Here is a 19,244-nt window from a genome sequence, read left to right on the forward strand (position 1 = left end):
CGTCCTTCTAAGATTTTATGTCAAAATCCCCCCTCCACTCACCTTCAAATCTCCCACCCCGTAGCCCTTTTTCAATTGAATTTGGACCACCTCCAAACTGGATATGAATGCCGCCAACCTGGACAGTGACTGTTTGCCACTACCTCCTACACCCACCAGCAGAGCACTACCCCTCGGCGACTCCAGTATTCGATTGATCCGGCACACATGCATCATGGCATCCTCGAACAACACCAAATTCATGGCCGCAACCAAATCATTATATGAAGACATTGCCTCCTGGAGGAGTTTGTGAAGCTCAGTCCATGCCGCTATTGGCATATACTTAGGTTCACCAATTCCTCCAGCGAAATGACAATAGATGTTCGGCTTGTCGAAGATCACCGATTCGTCAATTTCTTCAAAGGATTTCTTCACAATGTCGTGTTGCATCTTCGTAAAACTATCGATGTCCTTTTCATCGGTCAGCTTGTCGGCATAGACCCTTTGGGTTTCATGTTGCCACAGGCGTATCAAATCCGTTGGCATTGGCAGGCAATCAGCTGAGCTGAAGAGGAGGCCCTGTAAAGGAAAAGAGAGGGGGTGGTTTTTGTTATTTTTAAAGGATGAGAAATATCTTTGGATTTTCGGGAGAAATGAGTCATTTGCAGAAGTAATTTCACTCCAATTCGAGCGAATTTCACTCCCTACTCCAATTCGAGCGAATTTTACTCCCTACTCAAATTTGAGCGAATAATTCTGATCTCTGTTTAAAATCTTCAAACCTTACTAAAACTCACCTGAAAAACATTACTGATATCCCGCAAATTGAAGATGTAATGAGACTTAATGGCCGTCGGCAGAAACACCTGCGATGCCTTGTTGTGCAGGGCCAACGTTGCCGCCACAATGTTGGGTGTCATTTTCATAACCACCGGATTGAATTTCTGTTCCGCATTGGCAAAATGTTGTGACAAAATCGAAGAGTACATCATTGTAATGGACTCGGTGCCGGGAAAACTAACAGCCAGGACACAAAAGTGTCTCTGTAGACGGGGATTTATGGTAAAACTACCCGCTGTGGGATTCATGGCGGCTACATACTGACAATTGTGGATATCCTTTAGGGTCAACTTGTTGCGATCATACCAATGGCCATAGTCCAAATGTTGGCGCATCAGGGTGTGCGGTTGCACCGTGCCATAGCAATCCACCTCGGGCATATTCATGTCATCAATGAAATAGATCAGGGTCTTATTGCCGGGAGGACCATAATTGCGTCCTGCCTTCTTTTCCAAAGGTTTTTCGAGGATTTTCTGTAACATCTCTGAGGTGGTGTAGAAATTGAAGGGGATGGTGGCCACAGCATAGTTTTCGGATAAGGATATCAATTTCTCGTTGATTAGCACAGTTTTACCACATCCTGCCGTGCCCACCAGCATCACCGGGTGTTTCTTTTCCATTAACAGATCCAGGAAAAATCTGATACGTATGGACTCGGAGGTATGGACCAGTACCGCCTGCAATGGTAAATCACCATCCAACTCAAATTTGGGGATTTTCTCAGTCCATGGCAGAAACTGTTTTGTTTCATTGTCCAAATAGTAATCAAAGACAGTGCCTCCTGGAAAGGGGAGAGGGTGAGGGGGGAATTATTATTCATTTTTTTATTTTAGGTTCGAACCATTTAACTTACCCTGTGGAAATTTGACCGTCTTGAACTCATTTACCCACCATTTACTAAACTCCACACGATAGTCAATGGTTTGATCCTGGAACATAGCCGAACCGAATGCCCAAATGCAGGCAAAAACAAAATACAGTTCGTGCCACTCTTTGGGACAGTCGGCTGGTGTGTTAGCCGGGGTCAAAAAGCATTCCAGCAGATGACACAGCATCTGGATGTGGGCCATTTCGGCAATGGGTGTGATTTTCTTGAAGCGCACTCGAATCGTTTCCAGCGATGCAGGAATGTATTTATCGAACAGCATTACCAGATTGGATTTCTCCGAGGGTATTTTGCGGGTCTCCACCCAGCTGGTGACATAGCTGCAACCGAAAAGGGAAATACATTAAAAATAAATGCAAATATTTCAAAATATTGTTCTTACGGATTCCATCCCAAATCCTGCGGATTTATATAGAGTATACCCGCCCTGGACACCGTTGCAGGAGTGGCCGTTCTCAGATTCGAAATCTCAAAGAGCAAACGCATCGAAGGCGTCAACGCAATGCGCTCATTGCTGGCCAAAGTCAAGACTTTGTTGTCATCCATAACGGTATTCAAACTCTCGATCCACATGGGATCAATGTCACCATCGAGCACAATCCACCTGGGTTGATCGCCCGTTATGTTTGCTTGATCTCTCATGATCACCGAGAACAGGCCATCCTTCCATTCCCTCGTTGCCGGATTGATAATACCGAACAATTCATCATTGGTCACTGCCTTGGGATTCAGGTCATTGAATATGGGTTTCCGTTTGATATTCTGGTAGGTGCGCAATAGGGTCTTCCACACTTGAGTCTTACCCGTGCCTGCATTACCAACAATAAAAACGGAATGTCGAACTTCCAGTAGCTCTTCCAGTTGTACAACCTTTAGAATGAAGGTATCTTCCGTTTGTAGCAATAAATCGGAGGCGGCCTGTTTTACCGTCCTTTCAAAATCTTGATCACGTTTTCGTGGCACATCCAGCGCTGGGAAGAGATCACTAATGAGACCCATAAATACAGGCATATCGTCGGTGACAATTTTGGGTATGTTAAAATCACGTAGAGCTCGCATGAGCACCTCCTCTTCGGGGCGACCGGGATCACCACGCTGGAAGGGTGAATTAAGGGGAAATAATTTGGAGAAAGAGAGAGTGAGAGTGGAGGGTAAGAGAGAGGTTTGAGAGACGACGAAAGAGAGCATTTATTATTATAAAATTATTATTTTTTTAATTTTCTCCAAAAAGTTTGCTGGGATGTGATAAAAAAGTTAGAGTTTTCAGACTTGATCCATACAGAATAGACCTCAGGACTTGAAAATGTTTGTTTTTTATAAAAAAAATAATAATTTGACAGCACAGGTGGTTCCGGATCCAGCTCCATAGGCTTCCAGATCCAGCTCCCCAGAAGCTTAGAATTATTTATTTAATATAAGATCTTCGAAAGAAAGTTAAGATAGATTCTAAAAAAAATTTTCTTCAAAATTTCAAAGTATCCAAATTGTTTTCAGGAAAATCGTCAAAGATTTTCTCAAAACTATGTAAACTATTCATACATTCCAAAATTATGTTCTTAGTTGTCCATACTTTGCCATAAATTTCGCTCAATTTCTTTCGCCTCTGACAATTATTTTTCTCATTTTCCTGGAGTCGGCTATTGTTGTCTGTCTGTCTCACTTTTATGGTCAAGATGAAGATGAAATCTTTAGCCATAAAACCAAATGCTCTTCAGAGAGAATTTTATGAACTAAATTCATAAATTCATAGAAATTCATAGATTAAGAAAACTCTCTGAGAACAGTGTATCTCATTTGTCCTGATTTTTTCTCTTCTGTTTATCTTTTTTGTCAAAGATAAAATAACCTTGACATAAGACCCAATTCTCTCTTCAAAATTTTATGAACAATATTCATAAAATGCAGAAACCCGAGCATTTGCAAAACTCTCTTAGCACTATTTATTTTCAATGGACAATTTTCTTTTTCCTCACTTTATTTTTCTCATTTCCCAGCAAACTTTTTTTTATCACAAACCATTCAAGTAATCATCTCCCCAACTTACCTTCAGGGAACCGGCAACAACCAATACCGATTTAATTGCCCTCAAACCCCAATCGTAATGATCCTGTTTCGACAGCAGCTCCTTACACAACGTATAGAGAGTGATGAACTTCCTCGCCAAAACGCGGGCATCTTGAAAGCCCTCGGCAACCAACATAATCTCACAAATCAATTCAAAATCCGGCACCACCATTGCACAGGGACGAAAGAGGGCCTTTAAATTCTCCGGCAGCTCCGTACGTCCTGCATAGCCAGGATTCATGGTTATGAAAATACCCACCGACGGTACACAGGTTATGATTTCACCCATAAAATTGAACTTATCCTTCTTGTCACGTATCGCGTCCTGTACCGACTTCACCTGGACCGCAACCACCGACAACACCTCCACCGTTATCCTATTGAACTCATCAAAACAACCCCAGGCCCCCGTTTGGGCCAAACCCTTGTAGATATTGCCACACGACTGGTAGTCCATTTGTTCCGAACAATTGAAAACATAGACCATTATGCCAATGGCCCTACCCAAATCCTTGGTGGTCTCCGTCTTACCCGTACCTGCCGGTCCTGCCGGACCACCGCCCATCACCAGATGCAGGCTCTGAGTCAACGTAATGTAACAACGATCTGTCAACGGCGTGATCACGAGACGCGGCGTATTACCTAGATACTCGTGATTGTAGCGGAACTCAGCATCGCAGATGTTGGCAAAGCAATCCTTCTCCACATCGTCGTAACGATGTCGCAGTTGCGACTGCCACATGAAAGCCGAACCCGAATCCAACTTGGCCTGAATTATCTTTGCTATGACGTCGCGGGAGTGAACGTCTATCGTGCAGATGGTCATAATCTTCTGGCGATCCCCCTTCGTGAGCTCACCCAGGAGCAGTGTGATGAGCAAACTCAGCTGGGAGATCTGTTTCTTGTAGTAGTCCTTGATGGCATTATCGTAACCCTCTTCCAGGCGGCTGAATGCGATGTTCACCTCTGTGGACCACCAGATCTGTGAACCACAGAGGGACACTTGGGCAGGATAGTCGAACAACCATTGTTCACGTTGCTTTTCCTCATAGGCAACCACGGCGTCGCCGATGTAGTGGCGCAGTGACACTCTCATGGCTGCCTGTATGCGATTAAGCCATACTTCTACGGGTCCTCGCATGCTGGTCACTTCGTGGAACTCAACGTACTCGCCATCCTTGGCGTACATGCCCGAGGCGGTCTCCACCTCATTCTTCTCATCGCGATTAAACTTCAGGCGGGCAATCGAATCGAAGAGCTTCGTCAGGTGCTTGGTCACCATGTCCGGTTGAATTCCATTGCTCAGGATGTCCAGCAGATCGGCCGACGACACAAAGTAGAAACGAGGAAAAGCCAAACGCTTTGTTTCCAAGTACTCTGCCAGCGCCTTCTCACACAGTGTAAGCTCCTTCTGCAGGCTCTCCAAGCGTTCAATCAACCCGGGTCGGTTGGTGGATGTGACGACGTTCGAGGAGTTCGCCATTTCATCCATCAGGACACGAAATTCGGCATCGATGCGGTCGAAGCGATCCGAGTCGACTGGCAGCTGTTTGCGGATATCTTCCGAACTCATGAAGATACTCTCGAGATGTGTCCAAGTGCGTTGCACCTCGAACCAAACCGTTATTACCTGATCAGCGATCATCAGCTTATTCTGCCACGCTGAGACCTCTTCGAGGAAATGAGCGATGTACTTGGATGTTATGAGATTCTGGAGACAAACCTGATTATCTTCGAGAGTCTCTATGAGTTCTTCCGAGGCTCTGAGGAGGTTACATCCGGTGCGTGGGTGGAGTTCGTGATCGAATTCCATCGCAGACCACGTAGTGTTGAGATCTCGCAGGATCTTCTCCATAGACATTTCCTTGACGGCCTTGTCTACGATGTTCTTGACTTCTTCTTCGCACTCGTGGAGATTCAGGCCAAGCAGTTCGGCTAGTGTTGTGTCATGGTCCATTATGAATTTGACCTGGACGAGGAGGGGAATTCAGAGAAGAGAGAGGTGACAGAGAGTGAATGTGATGTTGCATCAAAACGAAATCGATCACTCCATCTATTTCGAGTGATCAACATTTACACAAACACACACAGATACTCGTACACACACATTGAGGGTGAGACAACGAGAGTGAGTTAGAGGAAAAAATTTCATGCAAATTCTAAAATAATGGATCATGTAGAGAGCGTTTCTTGCTGCTGCTGGTTGGTGCTATACAAGTCTCTAGGTAACAAGTGCAATGCCGTTGGAAAACCAAATTTACAAAATTAACACACACACATGCAAAGTTTTATAATTTAAATGAAATATATATAATAAATGAGCGGACTTCACATTCAACGAGAGAGAAGAAGAGAAAAAACATTGTATTTTGTGAAATGTTGAAAAACTTACGGTTATCTCCTTGGGGAGCGCTGCTAGACTCTGTAATTTTCAATATTTACAAGAAAGAGAGAAACTGTACAGATAAGGATATTTACAAGAGACGAACTTATATCTAAATATGTAGGTATATGAGTTATATATATTGGAGAGGAGAAGGAAAAATAGGTGCATTTTTGTGTATTTACAGATTTGCAAATACATGCTGATATCCTTCTATTGATTTCTATGGGAGGATATTCAATTGCACGTTTATTGTGACAAAAATATGGTGTTAATTTCTGATTCGAATTATAACAAAGAGGATGGGGTATTGGAACGATTTCTCGGACACAAATGAAAACAATAATAAATATTTTTTTTTTTTTTTCAAACATGATTCAAAAAATGTTTTATAAAAATAAAAATAAAAAAATAAAATAAAATAACAAGGATTGAAATTAACTGCCTAATTTTTAAAGCTTTTAAAGAACAAGTAAAAATTATGAGTCTTTTTCGCCGACATATGTATACCCTCAGCCTTGCGTTATGATTGTTCAAACTGCTGGCCATTTATGGGGAGGTTCCGAGGTAGTGGTCCATTTTGTATCTGACATAAGTCTGCTATTAATGGATTATATCGGATTATATCGACTACTTCCTTCACATGTTATGAGATATGTGGTATTTTTTTGCAAAATGTTGAACAATGCGTGAGGTACCATATATAGCGGATCAAAGTATTCCACTTCATTTAAAACTGATAGAAATATTGGTATGTGCAAAATTTAAAGAATGTTAAATTTTATGCGAATAATGAAAATGATGAATTTTTGTGGGGGAGATACCAAAAAGAGTAGACCGAATAATTCCAGAATTACATCAGATCTCTGGTTGAGAAAAATTAAATTAAAACATACCAAGTTTGAGAAGAATATTTGAATTGTATCATAAGTCATTAGAGATATAAGTTTTGAAAATAGTGACCCCCTTTTTGAGAGTTACCAGAAGGGATGGGCCTATATCTATAATCTTCACACCAGATCTTGTGTTTATTGTAATATTGGAGTGTGCGAACAGGAATTAAATGCTTATTTCACATTTTATGAGAGTATAATAATAATGCCGGAAAGACCGAACCGATGTCGCCAATCTTCACACCAGATCAATTATGATTAAAAATATTGGGATGTGTGAAATTTGAACAGAATCGGGTGCTTACCTCGCTTTTCATGAGATATTTAATTAATAAAAAATGTTCACCCGTAGTGTGGGAGGTACCAAAAGGAGTGGTCCGATATGTTTCATGTCTATACCAGATCTTGTTTGGTCAGAAATATTGAGATGTGCCTAATTTTAAAGAAGTCGGATGCTCATATCGTGTCTTAAGAGCTTCATGGCTATTCAACATTTTGAACCGATTTGATGGAGAGGTTCCAGAAGGAGTGGCCCGATATATCCCATCTTGTAATGCTTGAAATTTAAAGACAATCGGGCTCTGATCTAAGAGTCATAATTATTCAAAATTGTTAACTTTTTTGGGAGAGGTACTTCATGGAGTGGAGTGGACCCATATTGTCCACTTTCGCACCTGACCTAGCACGGACAAAAATATTTGGATTTGCAAAATTTGCACAAAATCGAATGGTACCAAACTTATTGCTTTTTAGGACTTTTAGTACACTTAAAGTTCGAAAAAAAAAATCCAGGCTTTTCTCGACCCTATACACCAACATTGACCGATATGGACAATTTCAAGATTCTAGCTTTAGCTGAAATATTTTCAAAATACATATTTTGAGATGATTTCATAAATCCTTGGTATTGGCGTGACCTTTCATATGAAGTTTTCAGAAACAAAATCGGTTCACGCATTCCAGAAAACATCAATTACTAACACAATGCACCTTATTATACCCTCAGCCATATGGCTAGACAGAGTATATATATATAATTTGATACGGCCAAAACGTGCCTCATCGAAATTACGATTTTAGTCCCCAGGTCTCTTTGGACCGAATCCGTTTTAGGACATTTGGAGTCGATCTAGCGAGGTGCGTACGTCCGTCCATCCGTCTGTCTGGCTGGTTGGTGCGCACGAGAACTCTCGAAGGGAGTATCCAATCTTGGTACATTGTAATATTATTGTCAAACATAGATCGAGTTCGGAGATGGTCGATATCGGTCCACTCCTTCTGGTACTTCCCCCAGAAAGGTTCAAAATTTTGAACATCTATGAAGCTCATAAAACGCAAAATTAACATCCGATTCCATTCAATCTTGGCACATCTCAATATTTCTATCAACGCAAGATTTGTTAAAAAGATGGTAGAGATTGTAACACTCCTTCTGGTACCTGCCCACAAAGGATCAAAATTTTGAATAATAATATAAACATCCGATCCGATCCGAAGATATAGGCTTTCTCCTTCTTCTACTTGGTATATCAAAATATTACCCTCAACCAGAGATCTAATGTGAATACTAGATTTATCTGCCCAATCCTTTTGGTACCTCCCCCCAAAAATGTAGAATTTCCTCCCACCAAAATGTATATGGTACCTCGAGCGCATTACAACCTTTTTCAAAAATGATCACAAATCTTATACAAAGTAAACGACATTGGCTGAGGGTATACATCTGTCGGCAGAACTGGCTGATACTTTTTAGCTTGTTTTTATATGTCCCTCTATACGAAGACCCATTTGTACTAATTTAACCAAAATTTTCAAAGTTCTAGTAACCGACCGAACAATATAAGTGTTGAGCTATTTTGCACCTTTTAGTACTTTTCATGATTTACATTACAATTCTCAAATAACTTCTGGGGAGAATATCCCAGGCAAAAACAAGGGAACTGATGAGGATTGGTGGCTATTTCCGAAACCTAGGTATTCCCTGCCCTACCCCCAGGTAAACATTACCATCGTTCTCCACTAATAAACAAATTTTGTTTTATAAAAAAACAACAATAATGGGATTAAGCCTGACGATTTTTGCAACAACAAAATCAAAAGTATATAAAACCCTTTCACACCAAGAGTGACTCCCCTGGAAATTTCAAGGTTCACCTGGCCCAATTACGCTCTTTTTTCATAAATCGCGTCCTTTAAGTACATAAGAAGTTGTGCCACTTTGGAGTCCAAATCGGTCATAATTTATCAGAAACCAACACCACATCTGTTTACTACGACTTAAAGTATTATAAAAAAGATATTCTAAAATATATCCGAATATTTACAATGATCGTTTTTTGCGAATTTTAAACGTTTTTCACACAACAGATATTTACAGAATCTAATTTCATTAAAAATTCGCATTAAATATGAAAATAAATACAAAATATCTAGTAAAAAAAGTAACCTTGGTTGAGTTCATCAATTGATTCCAATGGCGTTCTCTAATTGCCGGATTTTGCAGTTCACCCACGGCCCTCAAAGAGGTCAACATATTCTTGACGGTTGCTTCCAGATTTATGAAAGTATCCCAGGACCGCATTTCCTTGTCGAGCAGGCGGATATCTTTGGCGAATTTCTTGCACTCGATGTCCATGTTTTCCACATCAACTTTGCGCCATGGTGTCGTCTTCCAGTCTTCGATACAGGTTTGGACAATGAAGACATAGTCCCATAGTTGCTGCATAATTGTTATTTAAATGAAAAATATTACATTTTATTAGTAGAGTAATTTTGCTCTGGCAAAATATGGCAATACTTGAGCCTGGTATGCAAAAATAGGCTTTGAGGAAAAAAGATCACATCCTTTGATTAAAATGTTTTCAAAAAACAAAATATATCCTTTTGGTAGCCACCCTCCTCCAACTTACCTTCAACATGCGCAATTCCTTGCGACATTGCTTGAGCAGCTTAAACTCCGGTATATTAACCTCAAACAGCCCACCCGATTCCTGTATCTCAGCCATTTCACACTCTAACCGATGCATGTCGTCATTGATGCGATCACACAGGCGATATGGTTGGGCACAGTCGTAACGAAAGAAGTTGTAGTGTTTAAAGGTATCACGAAACTGTTGAACATATATCTCAAATGCGGCCACCTTATTGCGTATGCTGACCACTTCAGTGGCTTGCAGTGGCGAAACCTGCTGCTTCACCGTACTAGCGATTTTCTTGGTATTCGCCCACTGTTCGGGCAACTCCTGCAGCAAAACATTCACCTCCTCCGGTATGTCCATGTCGTAGTATTTCAGCAATTGAATTGTCTCCTGCATTGGCTCAAACATTTCATCCGTTTTGACGGCCCTCTCCTTGACCTGCATCAGATAGGCCATAATGCTGACCAAACCCTCATAGTCTCCCTCCTTGACGGTCTGCAGCAGACCCTCGTCGGCCTTACGTATAAAGTTGCTCAAATCCATCAGATTCGAGGTGACCGTCGTCACCAGATGTGTCTTGAACATGTTGCCCCACTTGCACACAGTATTCAGCAAAGCCTGTCTGAAGGGACGCACATCGACTTGAAACCAGGAGCTGAATACTTGAAAGGGCGCAATATCTTCAATTTCATTGTAGAGACTCTCGTAGTTGTCGATCTGTTCGCGGAAGGCCTCGATGGTGGGTGGACTGGCCTTGGGAGCTGCCGGATCATTCAGCATGACCAGTTCGATTTCGTCGGCATCCAGTATGCGACCATACTCCAAAAAATATTCCATACACTCGTGGCGATCGTCCAACCACAAATACGAATATCTTTCGAACTGCCGACAAAACATGGCCGCTTCCTCCATCACCAGATCCACACCGTTCAGAATTTCCCTACGCATATCGATGATGTCCTGATTGGCCTTGATCATATCGCCGTAGTTTTGTTTGACATTTTTCTTGAGGCGTTTCACGAGGGTGCCCATTTTCAGAATGTCTCGCACCAGTTCGATCAGCATGTTATTGAAACCCATGCTATCGGCTGGGTTCAAAGAGGGTACAAACACCATATTTGGTTCCACCAATTCTAGGCGTGCCTCGAACAGTGGAGCATAATTATTTTCCGGATCCATATTTTCGACAATATAACCCACACTGACGCCCACGGTTTTCAACAAATACTCATACACAATGTTATCGACAAAGTCCACATAGTTCAGCCACATCTCATCGTCCTGCTTGTCCTGCATATCGAATTGTAGCATATTGTCGTTTAGTAGTTCGTGTATTTTCTCTGAGGCTTCTTGTATCTCGGCATACCGTTTGGCCGTGCGATCGGGACGTTCATCGATGCACAGCACGGCATCTTTCTTGGCATCGCGCCGCTCGAACAATGGCTGTCGAACCCAAACGGACATAATGTCACGAATTTGTTTCAGATTTCCCTGGGTATGATCCATGCGATTTTGGAGAGCTGCAACAGGTTGCCGTAACTTATTCAGGTAGCTGAGAATATCTGTAATTGCAAGAGAGAGTGTTAGGGAAATGTTATGTAATTTGTTTGGAGGTGGTACGATATCTAAAACGGATCCATTTTAGATATATCTCCTTTCTTGAAACCAAATATGAAATTGAAAATTGTGGCTTTCTCTGTTTTTGTTGTTTGTGTTTTCAAAGTTACACAACTCGACTTTGGATTATTTGATGTTTGACATTGAAAAGTTCAAAAGTCGAAGTCATGGTTTGATTTAGGTGAAGGTCGCAAAGTCGAAACTCAATATTCAAAATACAAAGGATGAGTAGAATCTACTCAATTTCGATCCAATTTCACTCCCACTCGAAAACGAGCCAAGCATACTCTCTCTTATTCAGACGACATAAAATCATCGAGTATACTCCATTTTTTTACTCGCACGAGTACTCCGGCTCGAATTCGAGTAGAGATTAAAACTCTCATTTCAGAGCGCTGATCACGATTGAAGCCTAATTCGCCTCAAGAATAGTGGTTACAAGTCTACATATCTTGAAAGTGAAAGAAATATCCGGGACCTTTTTTTCTGTAGTTACATGGAAATGTTTACCCCATGAAGCTGTTGCAGCCAAGTTCACGCCTAAGGATTATTCAAAGGAAATCAGTAACGATCAGCCATAAAATTCAAAAGAACACGAAAAAAATGGCGCCCAATACGCTCCCCAGTTTCATGCCGCATTTAAATAACAAACAATTAAATGCATCCCTGGATTAACATTCGAACTTACCTTCCGAATTCCATACCAACTCATTGATGCCAACCTCAACCAAATCGTCAATCTGACGTATCTCCTTCTCGATCATTTTCAATTCCACCGTCGAACTATTCTCATGAATGGTGTTGTACCAATCAATGGTCTTTTCCAAATTCAAAGTGTACGTCCGAAAGACATCACCCTTGTCAGCGAAATCCAAGGCCACCTGGGGTACACCTTCAACTTCCATTTGCTTGAGGTAATGTACTTCGCGGAGTATGCAGAATAGTTCAGCACTAAAATTGAGTATCAACAAATTCGAATCGGGGTCACGTTTGATCAGTGACTTTTCCAAATTCGTTTCGATTTGTTCGTTTAGTTTTTCGGTCCAATCTTCGAAGACATACGAACGGCTGGCACCGATTTTCAACAGCAAACGTTCGTAACGTTTTATAATGTCCAGTGATTGTTCCGATTTGGTTATTCTGAAGAAAAAAATGGGAGATAAATAATGTTGGGAACTCAGTCTCAAATGTGTGTGGGGGCTCACTCATGTTGTAAGGCCTGAAATTGTTTCATGGGTATGGTAATCCTACGTTCCAGTTGACCACACCAGCGTATAAAGGCTGCCGCTGGTGGACAGTTGTACTCCGGATACAGAGTCAAGTTATCGGATCTCATAAACATTTGTTTGTCATAGATATCCTCACACACGGTAAGCTCCTCGTCCAACATGCGCACAATTTCGGTATATTTTTGTGTAAATTGCTCCTTAATCTTGGGTCTCTCCAACACGCTTCCCACAATGTTGATAAGCTATTAATAAAAAATGGCAGAACCATTGAGAGGAAATAATAATGCTAAGTATTTAAATCAATAATGAAATATAGATCCCAACTTCATTTGAGAGAGAGTACAAGATGTTACCAGATCTTGTATGTGTGAAAGAAGAAGAGAGTTGGATGCTTATTTCGCTTACTTTGAGGGTTTTGTTTTTCAAAATCTTGAACCCTATGTGGGGGAGGGAGATTAGAAGAAATAGTCCGATCTCTACCATTTTTTAAACAGGTCCTGTGTAGATGAAAATATTGAGATGTACAAAGTCTGAATGAAATCGAGTGTTAATTTCGCGTTTTATGAGCTTCGTTGATTTTAAAATTTTTGACACTTTGTGGGGGAAGTACCAGAAGAAGTGAATCGATATATCCAATCTTAAAAGCAGATCTTGTGTTAGTAGAAATGTTTTGATGTTTGTAATTTGGAGACAACCGGATGCTTATTTCGGATTTTATGATCGTTTTGGTTATTCAAAACTTTGACCCTTTGTAAGGGAGGTACCAGAAGTCTGGGTCCGATCTCTACCATTTTTGTAACAGTTGATAGAAATATTGAGCTGTGTCAAGTCTAAATGAAATCGGATGTTAATTTCGCGTCTTATGAGCTTCATAAATATTTATAGTATCGAACCTTTATGAAAGAGGTACGAGAAGGAGTGGACCGATATATTCCATTTTCACACCAGACCTTCGTTTAATTAAAATACTGTAATGTGTGTAATTTAAAGACTATCGGACCTTTACATCGCATTTTATAAGACTTATAATTATTCAAAATTTTGGCCCTTTGTGGGGGAGGTACTTGATGGAGTGAGCCGATATTGCCCATTTTCGCACCAGAACTAGAACTGATTCAAGTAGTAGAATTTGCATTAGCTGGAACACAGTCGGATTATGCTTACTCTCTCTGTGTAGTAAAATATTTTCTTTGAAAATTTCGACCTTTTGTGTGGGAGGTACCCGAAGGAGTGGACCGAACTCGATCTAAGTTTGATAATAATATTACGATGTACCAAGTTTGAACCAAATCGGATACTCCCTTGATCCAAAGAGACATAGGGTCTAAAACCATTATTTCGATGAGGTACGTATTGGTCGTATCAAATGATAGACAGAGTGAGATGAATAAAATGCAACCAACTTCAGACTGCTGTCATTTCTGTAACCACAAGTGGCTATCGTTAGAGCACTCCAGCATTTAAATGTAAATAAAGCTTTTGTGTTTTCTACCACCGCTCGTTACCGTGATACTGGTAAAGACTTGCTACGCTTGGCCGAAAGTGGTGAACTGCCGAATTTGGGTTTCTCCGATAAGAAAACATTCGTTTTCCAGCAGTTTCTAAACAAACAAAATGATCGTGTTTACTTTCCCAAGAGGTCAGCTGGCGTTTGACTTTGTTGCAGTATTTTTATCTCACCCTGTATACCCTCTCTAGCCATATGACTGAGGGTATAAAAATATACTTTTAAGTGGCGCCCAACGTAACTTTGTTATCAATACTAGTTCTGGGGGCCAAGTGTCCAATTTTCCAAGCCAATTTTATTTTCATTTTATACCGGACATATTTTTTACTTCCCCCTTTTGCCCCCTCCATCTCTCTGCACAGTTTTACACTCACCTTAAAAATACTCTCCAAATTGTAACAGTCGTCGAATGCCTGACACAGTATCGCTGCCAATTTCATGTCCAACTCTAGTATACGCATTTGAAAATTTTCAAAATCCACATCGAATTCGAGATCGTCAGGATCTAGAACATCATAACTCTTCGATGCGAAGGCCGTAAAGTATTGATTGAACTCAACATAAACGGCCGTAATGCGTGTACTCAGTTGGCGACCGCGTAGACCACCGATTTCAACTTTCTCCAACTTCAAGAATTCAATCACCGTGAAGAAGAACCTGCAAGAGGGATCGATAGAGAATGGGAAAAAATAACGAATTTGTTTCTAGTGAGAATGTATAGAAGTTAAATGAATTTGTGGCGCCCAACGTTACTCTTCTTGGATTCCTTTGTTTTTAATATGAACTTGAGTGAATACCTCCAATTGAGCTAGTCCAGTTGCTCTTTACAGGGCATCATTCAACTGAACTAGTTTATTCATTAACCACCCAACCTATGAAGTTACTTACCATTGTATCGTTGTCAAACGCTCCAGAAAAGCATTGTAGCGCTTGAAAACTGAATTAGGATGAAAAGTCCAATGAATCGGTGGCCTCTCTTCGGGCTCTTTAAAATAATCGGCAATTCTTTCCTTGTAGTGATCAAAGAGAGCACGAAAGAATTTCAAAATGTCGATGGACAATGTCAGGCGTTGCATGGCTTCGTCGATGTCGCTGTGGAATATGGAGGAGGGGTCCAGAAACCGTTTGGCCTAGAATAACAATTCGATTAAATAATTATTCCCTTTCCTATAAAAAAATATTTCCCCGTTACCTGGTGTATAATCAGATTGCAGATCTGTCTCAGCAGAATTGTGATTTTCGAAGAGTGGTTATAATAACGGGAGTTACCCCAGATGGTGCAAACAACGTGCATTAGAGGTATTAACATGGGTTTACATTCGGCAAAGTCCATTTCCTCCAACTGCTGGACACATTTCTTCAGAGGATTCAGATACATGGTAATGTCCTTGGCTTCAGCAAGTGCTGTAACGAAAAGATAAATTTAGATTTAATATATTTTCCCTTTCTCTCTCTCTCTCCCTCCCTCTCCCTCTCTTCCTCAATCTCAATCAAATACTTACCAGTAACTACATTTTTGAAGAGTGTTTGAAAGCACGGAAAGTAGGCACTACGTGAATGTTCCAACACCAAGGCCATTGCTCGTATGCGCTCATTACGCAGCTGATCGAAAATAAATGAGAGATTTTTCAAACGATTATTCCAGAAAACAAATTCCGTTGTTGGTGTTGGATTTTGTCCGTTTAGGAAAGCATTTGCCGGATTCTCCTTAATGACCTCATGGACCTGGGTGGCCCACTTGATGACCACACCTTCGATGGCACTTTTTAAATACAAATCAATTTGCAATTGGGGATTTTCACTGATGGCATTCGCGGCCTTAACGATTTTCTCCACTCCCACCGGCATGGCCAAGATGGTCTCACCGCTCACCTGACCCTTAACCTGGTGCACTGTACTCTTCAGACTGTGCACATGCTTTTGCACATCCTGGGCTACCATGAAGGGCCAGGTTTTGTAGTTGATCTCATTCGATAGCAGAGGTACCAAAACCTCTTCCACCAAGGCGGACAATTGGTCGATGGTCCTTGTGGCCAAATCTCCGCTAATTATAAAGTTATTGCAATTTTCCCGTGGTATTGGCTCGGGGTGTTTCTTAATGAAATAAACTCCTTTGCTCTTCAGTTGTGTCAGTGGAAATGTGGTTGAGGGCAAAAGCTGTGCAGATTGTGTTAGAATTATGATAAGGACTACAGGTGTGGGCCGATCCAGGAATTCTTTTATAATTCCCTTGGTCTCCTCTACGGTGATGACACGGGTCCATTTTTCAGGTTTTAATTTAAGGGATTTTATAACAAAGGAACCCATCAGCTCCAAACGTGGATCAGGACCGTTACCAGCTGCCGCAGCTTCGGCACTGGTCGAAGGTCCATCCATTTTGCAAAAGGACCGGGGCTAGATGTGGGAGAATGTATTGGTAAGAAATTAATGGAAACATAAGTTTTGGAATTTTTCTAATAACTTGTTTATAATAAAAAGTCTAAAACAAATTTTAAGATTTTTCTGAAAATATATAACCTTGAATGTGGAGAAAAAACGTCCTGAGCGCCGTCCATAGATAAAAGATATATACATGCCTGTACTTTAAAATACAATCGGATTTTTTAAGATATTCTCCAGACCCAAGACCATGTCTTCTATTTACAAAAGACTTTTCTAAGATTTCCTGTCTCTTGGAAGCTCTTAAATGCCATTTTTCTATAGAAGACCTCCTTTCAGTAGAAGAACTTCAAATGTCTATAAGGAAAACCTTTAAAAGTCTCCTGTTAAAAAAATCTTCCAAAATTCTTCTCCCTAAAAAATACCGTTCAAGAGACTTCTCTCTTCAGAAAACCCACCAAAGAGTTTTTTGGTAGAGTACTTCTTGAAGGGTTTTAACTACAGAAACCCCATCAATGATGTTCTATCTTCCCAATATAGTTTTTCTCCAGAAGAATCTCAGGTGAAAGATTTCCCTTTTGTGGAAAAAAATATATCTTATTCTTTTCTATAGTAACCCTTTTAAAGCTCTGTTGCCTTCAAAGGACCTGCCAAGGGTCTTGTCTCTAAAGATTAAAATCTTCTTCAGGTTGAAGAACTTTAATAGACTATAAATGACCTTTGAAACATCTTCTGCCCATAGAAACTGTCCGAAGGTGTTCAGAAGACTCAATAAAAGTTTTTCGCCTATAGCGAATGTCAGGCAGGCATGCAGAAGAAGAAGGAGTTTCAAAGATTTTTCGTCTATGGAAGACCATTTAAGGATCTTCTATGTGTAGAGTAATACACAGGTCTTCCGTCTATAACTTACATTTTAAATATTTCTCTAAAGAAGCCTTATCAAAGGAGTTCTTCCTTAAGAAGACTATTCACAATTCATCTGGCTATGGAAAAACCGCTATCGGAAGTCTTCGGAAAAGTAGACCTTTTGCCTGTAGAAGCCCTTCTGTATTCAAAAGACCCATTTCCAAGGTCTTTTGTCTTCAAATGACTATCCCAAGTGTTATGTCTTCAGAAGACTTATTTAAGTTCTTTTCTCTGTAAAACACATAGGTCTAACCCTAAAGTTATATCTGTGGAAGACTTATTAAAAGTCTTCTATTTATAGAAGAGCTTTCTAAGTTCTCACGCCCAGAGCGAGTATTTTAAAGATTCCTTGTCTTCAGAAGACATTGGATTACATGGGCTCAAAAAACAAAAATAACCCAACATTTTATGATCAGTACTGAGTTTAAAATATCCTCATATGAGTCTTTGGCATCATGCGAACTTTTATCTGGCAATTTGCTCCCATGGTTATTTTATTTCTGCAATTAAAATAATAAATCGAGTATATACACTATTTTGCAATGCAACTCGAATAAGGGCAAGTGGTCTTTACTTATTTTTCAGTGAGAGTAATATCCGCTCGTAACCGAGCTCTTTTTAGTTTTTGTCATACTCACATATTTAGTTTATCATTCCATTTGCAACACCTCCAAACATATATTTTAGACCCCACAAAGTATTTTGGTATTGAAAATGGGCTACATATGTCCACGATTAAGTATAGCCAACTATTTTGATTTAATCGAAATTGGTCACCGGAATTGTTTCAAATTTCGTAATGATAGTTCAAAATGTGTTCTACAGCCTGTGAATGAAAATTGGGTCCACTAGGTCCACGCCTTTGTTAGCCCCCATACAACGGTACCTCCCTATATTCGCTATTTTGATGATTTTAGCGACATCATTGTCGGAATTGTTTCATATTTGGTATTTGAAGTTCTAATAGGTACTACAGTCTATGACAGAAAATTGTCGATGCAGGTCCAGGTCAGTACCTACATATATTCGGTATTTTTACCGGAATTCTTTCAAATTTCGTATATAATGGGTATTTCAGTTCATGACGGGAAATTTTCTATACAGGTCTAGGTTTTCGTATAGCTCCTATATTCGGTATTTTTAAGATTTAAACAGAATTTTTAACGGATTCAATTTGTTATTTATTTATTTATTATTTATTACCATCGTTCTCCACTAATAAACAAACGTTATTTTTATAAAAACAACAATAAAGGGATTAAGCCTGACCCGAACAAACAAGCCAACACTGTTCTGTTATTATTATATATGTTTTTTTTTTTTAAATTTCCAAATTTCGTTCCAAGTGGTGGAGGGTATTCAAAGTTCGCCCCTTGTTCATTTGTAAGTATGTATGTATTTTCTCAACCCAGAGTTACAAACGAAACAAACCCAAATCAATTGAAGGGTGTTATCTTCTTGGCTTTTATACACACGAGAACACACAAACCTCACTTTTACTCGATTTTACTCTTAGATTCAACTCTTACTCTTTTTCGAGCATTTTGACTCCTACTCTTTTATTTTAAACTTTCGAGCGTTCCTATCCTAAAACGATAGATTAGAGAGGAAATATTGTGCAAATCTCCTACCCTTACTAT

At 40.2% G+C, this 19,244-nt stretch overlaps 1 protein-coding gene across 1 annotated transcript in view; it reads right to left on the minus strand.

Moving 5' to 3' along the window:
* Positions 1–16,695, minus strand: part of LOC131801515 (dynein beta chain, ciliary-like) — a 34,604-nt gene extending 17,909 nt beyond the window's left edge. The window contains exons 1-13 of the mRNA XM_059120274.1: positions 15,822–16,695; positions 15,512–15,723; positions 15,208–15,449; positions 14,694–14,976; positions 12,789–13,054; positions 12,272–12,723; positions 9,958–11,528; positions 9,495–9,767; positions 3,753–5,741; positions 2,091–2,803; positions 1,676–2,028; positions 780–1,603; positions 43–561 (exon numbers count right to left, since the gene is read on the minus strand). Of these exons, the coding sequence (XP_058976257.1) occupies positions 43–561; positions 780–1,603; positions 1,676–2,028; positions 2,091–2,803; positions 3,753–5,741; positions 9,495–9,767; positions 9,958–11,528; positions 12,272–12,723; positions 12,789–13,054; positions 14,694–14,976; positions 15,208–15,449; positions 15,512–15,723; positions 15,822–16,695 (8,571 nt within the window). The remainder of the gene's footprint in view (positions 1–42; positions 562–779; positions 1,604–1,675; positions 2,029–2,090; positions 2,804–3,752; positions 5,742–9,494; positions 9,768–9,957; positions 11,529–12,271; positions 12,724–12,788; positions 13,055–14,693; positions 14,977–15,207; positions 15,450–15,511; positions 15,724–15,821) is intronic.
* Between the last annotated feature and the right edge of the window lie 2,549 nt (positions 16,696–19,244).

Source organism: Musca domestica, unplaced genomic scaffold (genome assembly GCF_030504385.1).
Source record: "Musca domestica strain aabys unplaced genomic scaffold, Musca_domestica.polishedcontigs.V.1.1 164, whole genome shotgun sequence".
NCBI lineage: Eukaryota > Metazoa > Arthropoda > Insecta > Diptera > Muscidae > Musca > Musca domestica.